An 18321-nucleotide genomic window follows, 5' to 3' on the forward strand; every position below is an offset into this window, starting at 1 on the left:
GAAGCCCGCGAAAATTCGAAATAGAAAACATGTAAACCATTTTTTTCCGGTCTGTTATTTTAAAGTTCCTCACCTTGAAGCGGTTGAAGAAGCAATTATTATGTTTAAGCTCCTTAAAATAACACCCATTCGGCTTTCATTCATTCACAATTTGTCTTCGGTGCTGAAAAAAAAAATAACAAATTTCTGGGCACCTGGTCGCTGTGTTTTGATAAAATATGCCTCTTGAGAAAACTTCTCAAAAGTTTTACTCATCCGAAAAAAAATAAAAAGAGAATTTAAAGACTTCCGAAAGTCATTACTTTCTCGGTTCGTCGCCGCGAAGTTGGACGCGCTCCTATTTGACTTGGAATTAGCTAAAATCCGGGAAGAATTAATCCCGCATTATTAAAAAGGGTGAAAAATTAATAAAACGGCGATAAAAATGACACTCGGGTTCGGAATGGACGCTCGAAGCTCTGGAGGAACGCCAGCGCGGAAAATGTCCGCGAATAACCACGGATGTTTACTTCCAGAGGTTAGTGACAGAAATTAAAGAATGGGATCTGTTTATTTCATTGTCGTGACCTTTCCAGGTGAATATAGCGCTTGTTGGTCCTCCAGGTCAGTATATAATTAGTATAACCAGCAAATAAGAAAATTCGCGATCTCAAGATAGGCGCCCATATAAAAATATTATTTGTCAAAACACTATAAGCTGTGTGCGTCTTCCCGGGAACATGGGTCCATTATGGACTAATAATGTATTTTTTAGACTGCCAGCTCGAATAGCGAAATAGGGGTCAAGAAGTATATCGCAACAATTTTTCGTGACACTAACTGAAGGCCTGAGTTGAAGGACAGGAGCTAGATGGGAAATCATGGGATACAATTTATCAGGAACGGCGTCTATGTGTACAGGATGGAAACTTCGCCGTCGGCCAGTCTAGATATTTTTCTAAAACTTGTGCCTGTGGGTGTTACCGTGTTCGTAAGGGTAAATATGTACGGGATATATGTATTAACATATACTCGCATAACATCATAAGTTTATAAGATAACATATATAGTACTCGCAATACATCTAATCTAATTGATACGGGATCAACTCTTTTCGCTGGAGAAAGTTTCCACCCTGTATATATGTTCTATATAATTTCCATCGTTAGCGATGGAGGATGGGAATACGGGCAGGATTCTATATCTATGTTCAATCATCAAAATAAGTGAGGGTTAACATTTTATAATGTTAGGATAAAACACGTAGCTAAATTATTACGTAATCGTTATTTTAATTTTATAAAAACGGGTGAAGGGGGTGAAAATTTGAGAAATCAATTTCAAATGACGGCGCAAACATTTGGACGACTATTTCGATTTACAAATGTCGAAATGATTTGGGATTTGATTTCGGCTTCTACCGATGCAAATTAACGTTATAGGTCCCAGCTTATCTCAATTAAAACGGTTAAAGTTTCCGGAAGTTATTTCGTAAGACAAGAATTTTTCACATTTCTGGGGGCCATTTTTCAATATGGCCTCCAATTAGATAAATCTTGTTTAATTGGTGCTCCAGTAAAATTTCAGCAGTTTATTTTGGGCGTTGAGGAATTTGATTATTATTATTTATTCAAACATTTAAACTAAACTTCGATATTATATTTGGCTTCTAGGTGTTGGGAAATCTGGTGAGTTACTATTATACGCAAGTTCAAGCTGTAAAATATGTCTACAATTAAACTATTTCAGCCTTATCTGTGAAATATTTGACGAAGAGGTTCATTACTGAATACGATCCAGATTTAGGTAGGACAACTTTGCCTCAAAATTTTGAAATATTTTTAACCGTATCACAGATAAAACACAGGCCATGCCGCAACAGACCTTTTCGGGGCTATTTTTAGCCTGAAAGGACTGTAAAAAATGGTTGTTAAAAATTCTTACATAGCAAATTGCTCGGTAGTGGTAACTAGTAGTATATTTAAAATGAGATCCCCAACAAACGCTTCTTTCGATAGCCCCGCGTATTTATAGACAAATCACCCTTTATTTACTTATAGAAGATGTTTACTGCAGAATTGACAGCGTTGATAACCAGGATGTGGTTGTCAATGTAATGGATACTTGTGATAAGGTAATTATTATTTCGAAGCGCCCGAAAGTTTTCTTCGTATACGCCAATACAGAGTTTATGCTGGCGGGTGACCATGTTACGCGTGTAATAAGTGAAGTAAATTTCACAAATGTGAACCATGGTTGAAAAGTCCATGCATTTTTAATTGGCCTCCATGGCCGTTTTTAATCATAAAATTCTATGGGAAGTTAGAATTTTATTGCATGACGTGTGCCATTTCGAAACACTAACTGTAAGAGCTTCTTAGGAATGGCGCTTTAGGGAAGTTTTAACCCATTTTAGCACTGGATATGGAAACTCTTAAGTTAATTGTACAGAGTTTATTCAACTATGGCCATTGAGTGGCTCAGTTCGATGCCTGATGTCATTTTTGTCATTCATATATAGATATATAGAGGAGGGTTATAGACTTCCGATATCTGAAAAGGAAGACGTCCCAACTTTTGTGTCCCACTGCCCCCTAAATTTTAGTCAACCCAGGGAGAAAGTAGTGCCCCAGTCTCACTGGTTAACCAGCACGAAGTTTTTTTAAAAACACTTACATTTACTTCAAGAATCGTTAGCTAAAAAATAAGCTTATGCTTCAAAACGGTATTTTATCCTAGGAATTTAAAAAGCCAGAAAGGTATTTGAAGTGGGCTGATGCATTGGCGGTGGTTTACAGCCTAACTTGTAGAAACAGTTTTGAAACCGCCCGGAAGTATTTGGAAATAATCGCAAAATTCCGAAACCTGGACGAAGGCGACTTCATACTCTACTTAATTGGGAACAAACTAGACTTGGAACGTTACAGGTCATTTTGCCATTGTCCTATCTAAGCCACGATTTCAAACTGCATACCTAAATATACAAAATTTCCAAACAGGCAAATAAGCAGCCACGAAGGTAGTTTGTACGCCACTAGACACGACGCCATGTTTGTAGAAACGTCCGCGGCAGAGGACTACGAAGACGTCACCAAATTCTTCCATGACGCGATCAGAAGTATTGTCCGCGACCAAGAGGTTAAACGGCAGTTAAAAACGGTATTGATTGCCGACGAAAGGGGTTCCCTACCAAGGATGTGTACGTCCAATCGAAACGTTATACCCCGAGTGGTGGCCCGAATCCCATCCGACCCAAAAATAAAACGACAAGAAGAAAGGTCGTCAACTTTAGAACGTAACCAGAAGTTTAAGTTGTTCAACAAGGGTTTCAAACTGTTTCAGTAAATGCAAATAAACTAGACGCTTCCCCAAAAGTACTATGCCTAATCTTAAAAACATAATCAGGAAAATCTATATCTATATAAATCAAAGTCCTGACTGACTGATTGACTGACTGACTGATAATCAACGCCCAGCCCAAACCGCTTGCCCTAGAAGTCTGAAAATTTGAAGGAAGGTTACTCATAAGTAGTAGGCGCGTACTAAGAAAGATTTTTCCAATCCGCCGCCATCTTAGAAAATGGCGCCCAGAAATGTAAAAACTCTTCTCTATGCAACAAAGTCCGCGCGTTTCAACCGATTTCACAGATATTAAGTACAAGGGTTTCCTTTAACCTATAGACGGGCTGAATGATCTTTTGGATTCGATTTGCTGCCATCTTTTTAAATGGCGGCCAAAACCAAAAAAAAACCCTTCTTTATGGAATAATGTCCGCGTTAAAAGTAATAAAAAATGTCCCGACGGGCTGACGGGCAACGCCGAGTCCCTTCGCTCTTAGGGTGCTACAAAAATTTAAGTCATCAGTAAAATCATAAGTGAATAATTAACTAGTTAATTATTCACTTATGGTAAAATCTACCCATTCTTTGTATCATTTTGATGGAAGTTCTTATCACACGCGAGCGACGCCGCGGGTAACAGCTAGTATTCTATGAAATTGGAAAATATGGCGAACCAATATCCTGTTTTCCAATTTAGCAAAACAACGAAGCTGGAACAGTTTATATATCGAATAATACGCCGTCGAAGATAGGGAGTTGCCTATCCTGTAACGTGAAAACTAATGTCCTCGCGCCCATTCTTTATCAATGGCTCTAGAGTATGTACCTTCTCTCCTTGTAACGGGGTAGTCATTAAGAAGGCACACTTTTATTTATAAATAAAGAACACAAACAAACTACTTAGTCAAACCTTTATTTATGGCTTGTTGAATAATACACTGAATAATAAACATGTTCATGTTTAAAAGACTCAAACGAGTGTTGGTTGTTCTGGTTTTTTTTTTTTTTAATATGCTGAGTTTTAAATGTTTTCACTACCTCCAAAAAAGTTAATATCGTCACAAAATTTTAAAAATGCTTCGCTTAATTAATAATTATTGCAAAAGCTTCTAATTGGTTTGTTTTTGAAGAGGCTTTTTTTTTTCTTTAAGATAATAATTATTCCATGTATTTGGAATGCAATTTTTTTTTTTCGCTTTCTAATTAAGAATACCCTTTTCTTAAAATTAATTAAACAAAAATATACAAGAAGGGAAAAATGAAGTGCGCTAGGGGGAATTTTTTTTGTATGAACTCTTTCAAAGAGTGATATGAACAAAACAGAGAGGGTATAATGATAGTGTGTGAAGCATCGATACATTAACTACGTGAAAATACATGAAATGTTTAAACATTTTGCTTCCAATCATTTCTTCTCAACTTCGCTTGTTTCCATCTCACCTCCTTCTTCCTTCTTATCTTTCTTACCATCTCCACCTAATTATTGATTTAATTTGTTTTAATACCTTTTGCCTTTATGAGATCTCTTTGGTTTTGTTCGAGCCGGCCTTAGGTCAGTAAAAAAACCAAACTTACCTTCAGAATCATTACCCTCTCCAGCACTATTATCGCGTCTTCTTTTACGCGGGAAAGGTCCTCTGGTGAATTTAGGAGGGGGTAAAGGATCCATACCCAGAACCTTGTGAATTTGACGGAATGAGATCAAACGAAGAGCGTACTATAAAAAGACAATGAAATTTCTTTATACATTAAAAGACGCTCCGTAAAAACGCCAAAGAATAGAGGTACAAATGTTTCTTGACAAGGGTAACTTGCAGATTTCTACACTTTCCCCATTTGTTGGCCCAATGGTTCCCTAGGCTACTGTTCTTGGCCCAATGGTTCCCTAGGCTACTGTTCTTGGCCCAATGGTTCCCTAGGCTACTGTTCTTGGCCCAATGGTTCCCTAGGCTACTGTTCTTGGCCCAATGGTTCCCTAAGGCTACTGTTCTTGGCCCAATGGTTCCCTAAGGCTACTGTTCTTGGCCCAATGGTTCCCTAGGCTACTGTTCTTGGCCCAATGGTTCCCTAAGGCTACTGTTCTTGGCCCAATGGTTCCCTAGGCTACTGTTCTTGGCCCAATGGTTCCCTAGGCTACTGTTCTTGGCCCAATGGTTCCCCAGGCTACTGTTCTTGGCCCAATGGTTCCCCAGGCTACTATTCTTGGCCCAATGGTTCCCCAGGCTACTATTCTTGGCCCAATGGTTCCCCAGGCTACTATTCTTGGCCCAATGGTTCCCCAGGCTACTGTTCTTGGCCCAATGGTTCCCCAGGCTACTATTCTTGGCCCAATGGTTCCCCAGGCTACTATTCTTGGCCCAATGGTTCCCCAGGCTACTATTCTTGGCCCAATGGTTCCCCAGGCTACTATTCTTGGCCCAATGGTTCCCCAGGCTACTATTCTTGGCCCAATGGTTCCCCAGGCTACTATTCTTGGCCCAATGGTTCCCCAGGCTACTATTCTTGGCCCAATGGTTCCCCAGGCTACTATTCTTGGCCCAATGGTTCCCCAGGCTACTATTCTTGGCCCAATGGTTCCCCAGGCTACTATTCTTGGCCCAATGGTTCCCCAGGCTACTATTCTTGGCCCAATGGTTCCCCAGGCTACTATTCTTGGCCCAATGGTTCCCCAGGCTACTATTCTTGGCCCAATGGTTCCCCTACTATTCTTGGCCCAATGGTTCCCCTACTATTCTTGGCCCAATGGTTCCCCTACTGTTCTTGGCCCAATGGTTCCCCTACTGTTCTTGGCCCCAATGGTTCCCCAGGCTACTGTTCTTGGCCCAATGGTTCCCTAGGCTACTGTTCTTACCTGGGCACTTGAAGTTATGTCTTCTCTATCTTGATTAGTCAAGCCAAATGAAGCATCAGTTGGCTCCTTTTCGCAAGGATCCATAATTCCTGGTCCAGAAGGAAGCAAAATTCCACCAGCAATGGCTTCAAACACTCTTCGGAGTGCGTCACCCGGGCTCATGTACTGGCCAGAGCTAAAGATAACTTTCTCGACCAACAGTTCCATCGCCTAGTTTGAAAAACACGTAAGTTAGAAACTCTAACCGCGTCCCAATCGCGGGGGGCTTGATAAAATACCCAAGTGCTCATTCGTCCCCAAGTTGGTACACGCTGGCAAAGATCCCTCATTATTCTGATAATCATGACGCAAGATTGAAGAACACTGGCCCTAGCCTAAGTATGGATTAAACAGAAAAAAAGACCCCAGCGAAGGAGAAAAAACTGTCAGTTAACTTAAGAGTTAAGAAGAATTATTCGAGAAACAACATGCAAAATTCCTAAGAATATTTTACAAGTTTGTTCCTAGACAACACAACAGTCGAAGTTAACGTGAGCATCGAATATTATTTAACAATATGTGTAACCTAATTCCTATTTATAATATTAGTTTTTTTATTTAAGAGGTTTCTTTCCGATTTCATAAAAAACATATCGACGATTTATAATAATAAAATGAAAATTTCACCCAGAGTTAACTATCGAATGTTAAAAACAAAATCAACGTATTTTGCTGGATTATTCATTAAACAGTGACCCAAAAAGTTAACTATACTTTATCACCCCATAAACTAAATAAAAAGATAATTGCATTTGAAATTAAAGGCTAATACTTAATATTAGCCCAGCAAAACTTCAACGTAGTTTTATTTTTAACAGAATTGACCCGTTGTGTTGGTCAACTTTCCAGCCTCATGGATATTTTTAAATATTTCCTTACGGTCAGTCAAATTATCTTTGCTTTTTCTCTTAGTTCATTCATAAAAAAACGGCATTTAACAATTAACGTGTCCCTCTGGATACAATGGTGAAACAAATTCAAATTTCATTTCTTATCGGTAACGGTAATACCCTATTTTTTCTAACGGGGTCACTGTTCATCATCAGTTTTAACGAAATTAACCATCCCCTTTGGTTGAATTGAAACGTAGGTAATAAACAGAGGGTTCGTTTTATGGTAAATTTAACCAACTGCTGGAGAATTTGAATTTGCCCTACAACTGTGTGTGATTTGAAACGTATTTAAATCGAACTGGGACTGAGTGTAAGCGTAAGTTGCGTTTAAATGCATGAAATAATGTTATAATAAACTAAAAATTTACGGAAATTAAAAAATAAATAATAATAAAATACTATTTCGGTTATGAATATGAGAAGTAAATAATAATAATAATAATATGATAGAAGCACAGGGACATAAGGCTGAAAAGTAGATTGAATAACGCCAACCTGGAACCATTTAGCATGACGTAAGGCGGCCAAGGCATCAAGGCATTTCTGCCTGTCCAAGACATCTGGTGGGTCTTTAACAATCTCTAGAGAATCAAGACGGCGACGGTTTGATATTAGCTCGCTTGCAGGGGATGACGATATTTCTTGACTGGGTGTTTGACCCCGAAAAGAGGAAAACTCGAGGGTCCATTCAACGTTTTCTTCCATTTTTGAAAAATTGGCAGCCATTTCAATTTTCCAAGAATAGAAGAAAGTCGCTAATGCGTGTGGCGACCCTCGAAGGTTTAACCTCATCGTGAATCAAAAATCCTTCTTCCCAGTCACCCCCTACACCACAGCAATTCACTCTCCCCTCGTAACGGAGGGAATTGAATAAAAGAGAGACACTAAACGATAAAACTTGACGAAACGATTAATAACAACCTATCAAAACAAGCTAAAAACTTCAAGGGGAACGCTAAAATTTTGAATAAACGACATGTGATTTCATTTAAACATTCCAATTCACGTCATATCTATTAACAAGGGACTTCGCCTATCTACTAACTAATAACTTAACGATTGTCGTATCAGAGGGGAAAGTGTGGTCTTCAAGAGAAACCACAGGGCCTTATTTTTTTATTTACTGGTGTAACTAACCAGGGTTAAAGTTAAAATTATCAAGGGCTTTTAAAGTTAAATCGTCAGAATAAAAAAAAACTTTTTTTTAACGAAATTAAATTAATATTAATGTCAATTCGGCCCTAGGATTACTCCTCCGTCTGTTTCTTTAACGTTTGTTTTTATAGCTACCGATTTCTACGTTACGTTTTTTATAAAGATGCCGATGTCGCGAATAGACTGAAAATAATCAACCGGAAAGAAAAGAAGTCAACCCAATTTTTTGGGTATAAAATTCATACCGCCAGCTGCTTCAGCTCCTTCTTTCTCGGGACCATCTCTCATGACTGGTGATGTCAGCATAACTGTGATAGATACTTTGGGTTCAGTTGTCGACAACACTTTGATGGCGGCTTCCTCAACGCAACGTTTGACTTCGTACGTTTCATCTGGACAGACAACCTGAAAGATTCCATTGGATATACATTTACTAACAAGGCAAACAGCGCTTTCAGGGTTCATACAACTTTTGGAAAACAAATTTCCCTGAGATTTCCAAGTTTTCCCCCATATACTTCCCTGAATTTTATATGGAGTATCTTATGGATCAAATGTTATCGAAAGAGGGGGGCAAATAGGACTATAACATACTCAAAGTCTAATATAACCAGAGTTACGAGCCTCCAAAATTTAGTGTAATGCTAATCCTATGGAGGGTATGTTTTGAACATTTTGCTTAATTTACTCGGCCCCTGTTTGACGCAAATTTCCCTGATTTCCCTGAATTTTACTAAAAATTGGAAATTTCCCTGAATTTTACTAAAAATTCGAAATTTCCCTGAATTTTACTAAGAATTCGAAATTTCCCTGAATTTTACTAAAAATTCGAAATTTCCCTGAATTTTACTAAAAATTCGAAATTTCCCTGAGGTTTTTGTCAACTATTTATTTTCCTGATTTTTCCAGATTTGTATGAACCCTAGCATAGCTTTTCGCCTCGCAATGTTAGCAGGGAATCCTAATTTCCCAGTACAAATTTCATGAAAAACGAACTACTTTAAACAACTGTTACTTACGGCAAATTGCTTGGGAAGGTTATCGGCAACACGATCTAATAAAGTTCTGGTGGGTTTTTCTGCGCACATAACAACAAGCTGAACATTGTTATCACCAGTTAATAAAAGCCCTTTGGCCAAAACCCCGACTCTCATAACACCCTTAAGAGTACGATTGGGCATCTGACTGGTTTCGTCCTTATCTTCTTTATTATCTTTATCTTCACTGTAATTCACACTGTGTTTTTAAGTTTAGAGAACCCAAGTATTAATAACGAACAGTTTTATCTCATATTAAAAAATAAATTATTAGAAATCCCTTCATAGGAAAGTTTTTTCTCACAGAAATATCAACAGCTAATACATAATGCAATAATCACGAGGGATCGAGATTGAGAGAGAGAAAAAAAGTCTCCTAAGTCCAACTGTAAAAAAAGTACTCACGCTTCAGCTTCGGTGGCGGCACCACTTTCCGATGGTTCTTTTTTAACCTCGGGCTCCTTAACAACGGGAGCCGCAACTTCTTTCTCTTCCTCCAGCGGCGCATCCCTATTTAGATTATTTTAAGTTTTACATACATATCTCTCCCCAAGCGGATTCAAGCGCAATTAAGGAATACTACTCACGCTTCCGCCAAAAAATCCGAAACTTGTTTCAAAGCTTTCTCAGTGTTGGTGACAATCTTTTGAACAGCTCCAAGTTCTTCTTCCTTGGGATATACCGCGGTATGTTTGGCCATAATGTGTCTATCATCGACAGAGTCAGGTCTTCGTGGGGGCATTGGTGGTCCCTACAATGGTTAACGTTATTGGATGCTCTTCGTTACAAAAAGATTGCGATCATCAAATTTTAGATGGGCATCGCACAGTGGGGTGAATTCTATAACTGTTTGGTACTAAATCCTTAGCATTCAACCCACAAACCATGATTGTCTTGACGTGGGGACAAAAATCCAAAAGCGCGCCTTGGCAAATAGTTAAGAGCTAATAGAGTAATGATGAGGGAACTATTTATCGCGTACGTGATTCGGTCTAGTAACCTTGCTACAAATGTTGCGATGTTGGGAAGAATCACGCTAAAATTGTCCCGGCGCTTTGTGGTAACTTCTATCAAAGTATTATATATTTCTAATACACATAAGCTCAACGTGTTTAAGCAAAGTTTCATAATAACTTGGATACGCGTAATATTGTGGTGTTAAAAATCTCAAGTAAATCTTCAGGGTTCATACAACTTTTGGAAAACAAATTTCCCTGAATTTTCCAGGTTTTTCCCATATATGGAGTGTCCTATGGAGCAAATGTTAACGAAGGAGGGGGGAAGGGGCAAATAGGACTATTATTACATAATCAAAGAACATCCCCGTATCTCTAATATAACCAGAGTTATAAGCCTCCAAAATATAGTGTAATGTTAATCCAATGGAGGGAATGTTCACGAACATTTTGCTTAATTACTCAGCCCCTGTTTGTCGCAATTTTCCCTGAATTTTACTAAAAATTCCAAATTTCCCTGAGGTTTTTGTCAACTATTTATTTCCCTGATTTTTCCAGGTTTTCCCAGTTTGTATGAACCCTGATCTTGTAGACAGAAACAAATAGACTAGGACTAAAACAGTACATAGATCGAAAAAGTCTCTTACCATATTGGGTCCTAAAGGTCCTCTTGGGGGTCCCATGAATCTACCAGGAGGCATCATAGGTGGCAACATATGAGGATCACGGCCATATCGTCTGAACATTTCATAATACTCCATTTCTTCCTCGTAGCGTTTTCTCTCTTCCCAGTACATGCGCTCCTCCTCTTCCATCATCCTTTGGGGATCATCAAAATAGAACCTTTTGGCGCCACCATCCCATTAAAATTAATTAACCACTAACGTTTCTTTTTTCCACGTATTATTATTAAACTCATAAAACTGCGGAATTAAGGTATTGTCCAAAAACTGACATCGTTTTTATTTTTTAACGGAGATTCGAGAGGAGGAGACAAGAGGAGGAAAAAAGACTCACAAGGGTGTGCGAGTATTTTGTTTAAAAGCTATCCACGCGCCCTATGGCCAAAATTTGCGAATTTACAAGCTTCAGATTTTTCCTAACTTTACCCTTGAAATAACTTTACAAAGGCTAGCTTCAATAAAAGGAAAAACGTGAAAGAGGACTTACAACCGATAGAATACATGGGTGTTCAAAAATGGGTGGTAGGACCAAAGTACAGTTGGTTCTAGGGGCGATTTAAGAGTCGGAATTGTTCGAATACATTTTGCACTAAGGGTCACCGTTTAAGAGTTATGATTGAACCCTAAAATTTAAGAATCTTAAAGATAATACTAATGCAGGGTTCAGACGAAATTTTTTATATTGAAAATCCCTGACCATTATAAGGTGTTTACCAGAGCCCACCTCATCACACCTGGCCCATATTTAGCAGTGCTTGAAGCATGAATTGATATACCAAACGAAATCCCTGACTTATTCAGGTTTTCTAGATTCCACACAAACCTGAGAAACACCCTAATCATAACTTGACAACAGTGGAAAAATGTCAGAGAACATTTTAGACACAAAATCGGCCATAAAACCCGCCCAAGACTGCCTTCTTAAATTAATACTCAAAACAGGAATGGATAAACAAATTTAAAATTAGTGTGTATTAAGCCTACATAGAAGCTCGATAAACAATTAGATCTTATTCTTAACCCTAAAACCTGAAATAACTTCAAGGTTCGCACACCCTTGACACACTACGACCGCATTCTATAATAATAAAAAAAGTCCACACAAACCTTATTTCATCGCGCCATCTTTCTTCTTCGCGTCTCTTCCACATTTCGTCCCTCATTTGTTGGCGTCTCATTCTGTCCTCTTGGATTTTACGTTGACGCAAGCTGGGTTTAATGTCAACCACCAAGTCAGGGTTAACCTTTTTCTGTTAATCAGGGACAGAACCGCGTGTTAAAGGAGCTAGAGCAAAACGAGAAACCTCCAAAAGAAGCTATGCAAACCTTGTACTGAAGTCTGTGACGGCGACCTTTCATGTGCATTTCCTTCGCATTAGGGTCGTTGAAACGACATTCGCACAGCTTACATTGGAAACTAATTACTTTCCCATCGTCATTACGAATTTCTTCTATGTAATCTTGACCTGCGTGAGTTTTCATTTCAATTTTTATTATTTTTTGCTCGAATTTAACTAAAAATTCTAAATTTCCCTGAGTTTCCCTGAATTTTACTAAAAATTCTAAATTTCTCGAGTTTTCCCTGAATTTTACTAAAAATTCTAAATTTCCCTGAGTTTTCCATGAATTTTACTAAAAATTCTAAATTTCCCTGAGTTTTCCCTGAATTTTACTAAAAATTCGAAATTTCCATGAATTTTACTAAAAATTCGAAATTTCCATGAATTTTACTAAAAATTCGAAATTTCCATGAATTTTACTAAAAATTCGAAATTTCCATGAATTTTACTAAAAATTCTAAATTTCCCTGAGTTTTCCCTGAATTTTACTAAAAATTCTAAATTTCCCTGATTTCCCTGAATTTTACTAAAAATTCTAAATTTCCCCGAGTTTTCCCTGAACTATTTATTTCCCTGATTTTTCCAGGTTTTCCAGGTTTGTATGAACCCTGAGTTCATTAGTTTCTCTTACCAACTGGTTGAATATCAGCTTTGTCATCGTAGATCTCGTTCTTGTCTTCATCCATTGATTTATCATCCTCGCCACTTGTGGTAATGCCAGCTGCGGTGGCGGCGGCGTTCGCTTCGGGCGTAGTAGTGTTTAATTTGGTACCACCGACGAAATTAATCTTTGGAGTTCCCAAAATCTTTTTATCGCCAGCGTTTTTGGCATTGGGTTTAGCTTTAGTCGATGAATTATTAGTAGCTAATATAACGGGTTCGGTAGAAGGAATTGGTTTGCCTAATTTAGTGTGCAGTTTGACTACCTGGAAGGCAAGACACGAAAATATTACCGAGTTAAGTACTTCATTGTCTCAATAGAATTTATAATCAGTTTTAAGTACTTTTTGATGCTTAGTCCCACGAATATGAGCGGCATAAGCGTCTGAGCCAGTGCAAGTAACATCACAGAGTTCGCAACGTAACGAAGTACCTCCTCTAGAACTAGGCGGAACAGCACCGGCTTTTGCAGCCGCTTCCTTTTTCTTATGCTTTTGACCTTCTAAATGCTCACGATAAGTCTATGGGAAACAATTTTTATTTCCTTTTAGCTAAACTATAAATTTGTAATCAAGCTAACAAACTACACTAATGCTTAATGAAAAAGTTCAGGTAGCGTAACGTAACATTATACCTTAATAGAACGGCCGTTATTTTAAGGTATAATGTTACGTTACTTGACTTTTTCATATAACCAGGGGTCCAGGGTTTTTACGAGGTGATCTGACAAACATAAAGAGACTTCCCAGGGTTCATACAACTTTTGGAAAACAAATTTCCCTGAGATTTCCAGGTTTTTTAATTCCCATATACTTCCCTGAATTTTCCAGGTTTTTCCCGTATATGGAGTATCCTATGGTGAAAATGTTAACGAAGGAGGGGGGGGGGGCAAATAGGACTATTGCATAATCAAAGGACATCCCCGTATCTCTAGTAGAACCAGAGTTACGAGCCTCCAAAGTAAAGTGTAATGTTAATCCGATGGAGGGCATGTTCACGAACATTTTGCTTAATTACTCGGCCCCTGTTTGTCGTAGCCCTACGTTTTTAGTATGGTTGGATGGGGGGCAAATAGGACTATTACATACTCAAAGGACATCCCCGTATCTCTTATATAACCAGAGTTATGAGCCTCCAAAGTATAGTGTAATGTTAATACTATGGAGGGGGGTATGTTTACGAACATTTTGCTTAATTACTCGGCCCCTGTTTGTCGTAGCCCTACGTTTTTAGTATGGTTGGATGGGGGGCAAATAGGACTATTACATACTCAAAGGACATCCCCGTATCTCTTATATAACCAGAGTTATGAGCCTCCAAAGTATAGTGTAATGTTAATACTATGGAGGGGGGTATGTTTACGAACATTTTGCTTAGTTACTCGGCCCCTGTTTGACGCAATTTTCCCTGATTTCCCAGAGTTTTACTAAAAATTCAAAATTTCCCTGAATTTTCCCTGAGGTTTTTGTCAACTATTTATTTCCCTGATTTTTCCAGGTTTGTATGAACCCTGCTTCCTTAGTTTGTAAATAAAACTGTTCATACCTGTGGGCCAGCGCAACTAATTTTACAAACATCGCAATAGTGCAATTGCTGAGGCTTCGGTGGTTGTTTAGCCTTTTGGTTCTTCATAAATCCACCTTTCTTGAAACCGGTCCAGGAATTATTTTGACCCTTGATTGCGGAAGAAGCTGCGGCGCTAACACTTTGAGCGACGCCAGCGGCGGTTGTGGCTCCAATAGCAGCAGCGGCGGCGGCCGCTTGCTGGGTGGTTCCTACTCCACCTTGAACATACATCGACGCGGGTGAATTGTACGTAGAATAACTGGGAGCTCCGGCTGAATTTGTTGAATAAACGTAGGACGTCGCGGCTCCTTGAGTTGTGGCTGCTTTTGCACCACCTGATCGCGATGAACCATAACCAGTAGCATTAGCCGAATATGTAGATTTGCTAGTCCCTAATCCAGAAGTGCCGTAAGAAAATTTGGGGATGGGGGGGAATTGTGTCTTACTACTTCGTTGTCTAACCTGTTCCAGTTTGATAGTGAGTAGTGTCTGCCGCTGAATAAACTTGCGCAGCTTGAGGGTAGTACGATTGTGTCTTGTCATATGTTGTCTAAAAAGTGACAGTTAGCATTTAAACATTTGTAAACTTTCAAATCAATGGGCAAGTCTCGTGTAAATTTTCTGTTTCACCTCAAATCATTGTCAATTAACGTTATTAAAACAGAGCTCTAATAGAAGAGACTGAAAAACGACAATAAAAATAGGGTAAAATCAGAAAGTAGGAACCAAAACGGGACCACTTGTAAAACAAAATGATAACTTATTACCTAAAAATGAGCATTTTTTCTGTGTTAAAGTGAAGTTAAAAACATGATATCACTCTTTTTTTCCCCCGATTTTAAACAAAACAGCAAGTTATTGCGTACTTTTTTTTATGAGTTTTTGTTACTTCTTTACAGAAACAGTTATTCTAGATATCTCCCCTTGATTAACTACTAAATGCTTTTACCGACAGTTTTTGGAAGAAAAAGGGCGATTTAAGGCCCAAATACAGATTATAGGGTAGATTAAGGACTTTGCAGGGAAAATAGGGACTTTTAGGGACCTGGTGGAAGCCCTGGGAGTATGAAAATCAACTTCAGGGACTTAACTGCAAAATATTTTTCTATAGGGGTTTCCTTTTGCTTTCTCTCAGTCATTTTCATCCCACAAAATGGAGTAAACCAAATTTTACGCCTATATTGCGCATTTACAATAACATGCATTTTATTGGGTCTAAGAGAACATTATTTTGCGAAATTAAAACTGTAGAGGAAGTATAATGTGATAACCGATCATATTGTGAACAACAATCGCCAGTGTGGGTGGGCCTTTGATATTCTACAGATATCATTCTCCTTGATGTAATATTCCCACACACACAACGGAGGTTGTTGCATGACGCTACACTTTCACTTATATTTCAATAAGCAAAGAATAACTCCTTTTTTCTGAGACTTGCCCTTACATTGTTGCACATACTACTAAACACTGACCTGTTGTCGGGATGCATATTGATAGGCTGCAGCTGCTGCTGCTTGGGCTGTCTGATAAGTGTCATAACTAGCCTGCGTAGCTCGAGGTGTCGCCGCAGCGTATGTTTGGGCTGTGTGTTGAACAGCATAGCCAGGAGTTTGACTAGTAGGATAACTGGTTGCGGCAGAAGTTCTAATTAGAATAAGTATATATTTTGATGTACCGATTACAGAATGGTGCTCTTTGAACTTAAATTTTCAGGATTACTATGTAACATTACTCTATTTCCAATTTTAATGTTAAATTTCTTAATTTTAAGTTATTTCTAACATTAAATTTTAATTTAGGCAATGGCGGCCTCGCATGTACAGTATAGACTAATGGCACCCCATGTTATTTTCCCATAGAGCTTAATACAGTCGAAGGCAGAGGACTGCCATTACCCTATCAATGGTTGATTGAAGGCCAACTGATATGTAAGCATGGTCAGGATTTGTACCAAAAACTTCAGCCCATAAAATAATACCAATACCGAAGTATTATTAACAAAAGTTTACCATTAACAGTAAATATTGGCTTTTCAATCGTTTTGAAACTAACGTTTAAAACATGCCAGCCAAAAAAACTCGACTAAAGTTACAAAACGGAGCGGAGTAACAAAGATCCGCCATTTTATAGCCGGCAAATCAAAGAAATTTTTGTTAAGCCTAACGCTATTCTTCGGCCAACTGAGTTTACATAAATCACCGCTTAAATAACATTAAATTTAAAGTCAAAAGATTACATTATGCCTTTCGGCATGCTTTTAAAGATAAATTATTTCAATTTACTTACCCAAATGATGTTCCACCGGTACTGTAACCGAAATAATTGTTTGCGGCCATTTCACCGCTAGACAGTTCACCACCACTTTCTACACGTAGTGAACGACGACGATTGCGCAGAGCCGCAGATTAGAACCAGCGTGTTGAAGAGGAACGGGAAACGTATAGCGGTTCGGAAGGGGGGGACGCCAAAACTTCGTTACTACGTTCAATCCCTTTGTACCTTGGAGGAGAAAGTGGAATGGAGCTAAAATGTACGTGGGCCAGAGTATCTTGCTCACTACCTTTGGTAGATAATTGTTAAGTGCGTAGCACCATGGATAAAGAATGCGCGTTAGTAAATTTGTTTTCACGCTATAGGATAGGCATCTCCCTATTCTATATACACTCTGTTACTGCATCGGTTGTCAGCACGCGCAAAGCTAGGTCTCTATGTAACCTAGCTTTGTGCGTGCTGACAAGAGACAAAAAACTTCAGGATTTAAATAAAAATATCCGCGAGTTTTTTTAGCTCGAGTGCACGGACCTCTAGGGTTTCGTTTCAAATACGTGTAGTAAGCTGTAGGAAATTTCACACGTATTTGAAACTAAGGCCTAGAGGTCCGTGCACTCGAGCTAAAAAAACTCGGGGATATTTTAAATCCTGAAGTTTTTTGTTTCTCGTCAGCACGCACAAAGCTCGGTTAGATAGAGACCTAGCTTTGCGCGTGCTGACAACCGATGCAGTAACAGAGTGTACACAGAATAAGCTGTCGTTCGAGATAGGGAGTTGCCTATCCTATAGCGTGAAAACTCACGCGCATTCTTTATCCATGGTAGCACCATTTAAAAATAGAAGCTAGTTCTCATAAATTAGATTCTATTTTCAAAACGCAGGGGGCATTGTCGACATTTTGTACCCAACCAAAACGCCGACGATGCTAGGACTCTGGGAGGACTTCGTTTCCATAGATGGGGGTACAGAGGATACGTTATATTCTACTCCATCTTACCCCTCTCCAGTCTCTCCTTCAAGATTGCACATTTGGCCTTTACTTGCTTGCTCGCCCGTTTCTCTCTAGCTCGCTCGAAAACGACATCGGGAAGATGGGCAAGCTACGTTTTCTACTTCTAGCTTCTAAAGAAACTAGCTGTTGCCAACGTCATCTGTTGTTGGATAAGAGAAACTAGAAAGTTCTGTATCTCTCTTTCCGAATTCTCTAACTTTATGCTCCGCTTTATGCCTTTAATAAATTTATTGTTATTGGGGCACGTTCCCAGACCCACATGGGCAATTTTTCTGCATTGTTTTTGGAAACCAGGAAGAGGTTCTTGTCTATGTAGACGCTAAATATACTAAATTGTCCTTGCCTCCATGCCCTTATGAAATATCATTTTTCTTTATTTTTATATATTATTCCACCCTTGTTACAACTTTCAAATTTCAATAAAACGATAAATCATAAAGCTACAATGGAGCAGTTTGGTCCAATTCGGTTGCGGCTGCACAAAGAACAGACAACTTTCTGAAATATACAATGAGACTAAATGAACTGTCCAGC

General features: G+C 38.7%; 2 protein-coding genes across 8 annotated transcripts; one reads left to right on the forward strand and one right to left on the reverse strand.

Annotated features, from left to right (window-relative positions):
* Nucleotides 1–3: 3 nt before the first annotated feature.
* On the forward strand, nt 4–4219 carry LOC149713477 (ras-like protein family member 12). The gene is made up of 7 exons (XM_089848374.1): nt 4–517; nt 576–603; nt 1653–1667; nt 1729–1785; nt 2040–2113; nt 2719–2906; nt 2979–4219. The coding sequence occupies exons 1-7, from the start codon at nt 425–427 to the stop codon at nt 3322–3324; spliced, it is 801 nt and encodes a 266-aa protein (XP_089704500.1). The 5' UTR covers nt 4–424; the 3' UTR covers nt 3325–4219.
* On the reverse strand, nt 4219–16950 carry Zn72D (Zinc-finger protein 72D). Of its 7 annotated transcripts, none has more exons than XM_089848317.1 (18): nt 16791–16950; nt 15977–16148; nt 14964–15051; nt 14481–14836; nt 13280–13456; nt 12907–13201; nt 12262–12401; nt 12043–12185; nt 10900–11095; nt 9884–10047; nt 9702–9806; nt 9279–9495; nt 8505–8664; nt 7600–7685; nt 6451–6546; nt 6173–6382; nt 4897–5038; nt 4219–4797 (listed from the first exon to the last, which is right to left on the reverse strand). In XM_089848317.1, the coding sequence occupies exons 1-18, from the start codon at nt 16838–16840 to the stop codon at nt 4727–4729; spliced, it is 2868 nt and encodes a 955-aa protein (XP_089704443.1). In that variant the 5' UTR covers nt 16841–16950; the 3' UTR covers nt 4219–4726. The 7 variants fall into 7 exon arrangements, 6 of the variants coding, with proteins under 6 accessions (XP_089704443.1, XP_089704454.1, XP_089704438.1 ...); XM_089848328.1 differs by having other exon boundaries at nt 10900–10939; nt 14481–14893; XM_089848312.1 differs by having other exon boundaries at nt 10900–11071; nt 14481–14893.
* Nucleotides 16951–18321: the final 1371 nt, after the last annotated feature.

Source organism: Phalangium opilio, unplaced genomic scaffold, assembly GCF_054372755.1.
Source record: "Phalangium opilio isolate 3A_F unplaced genomic scaffold, DU_Popi_V2 ptg000009l_1, whole genome shotgun sequence".
Classification (NCBI taxonomy): domain Eukaryota; kingdom Metazoa; phylum Arthropoda; class Arachnida; order Opiliones; family Phalangiidae; genus Phalangium; species Phalangium opilio.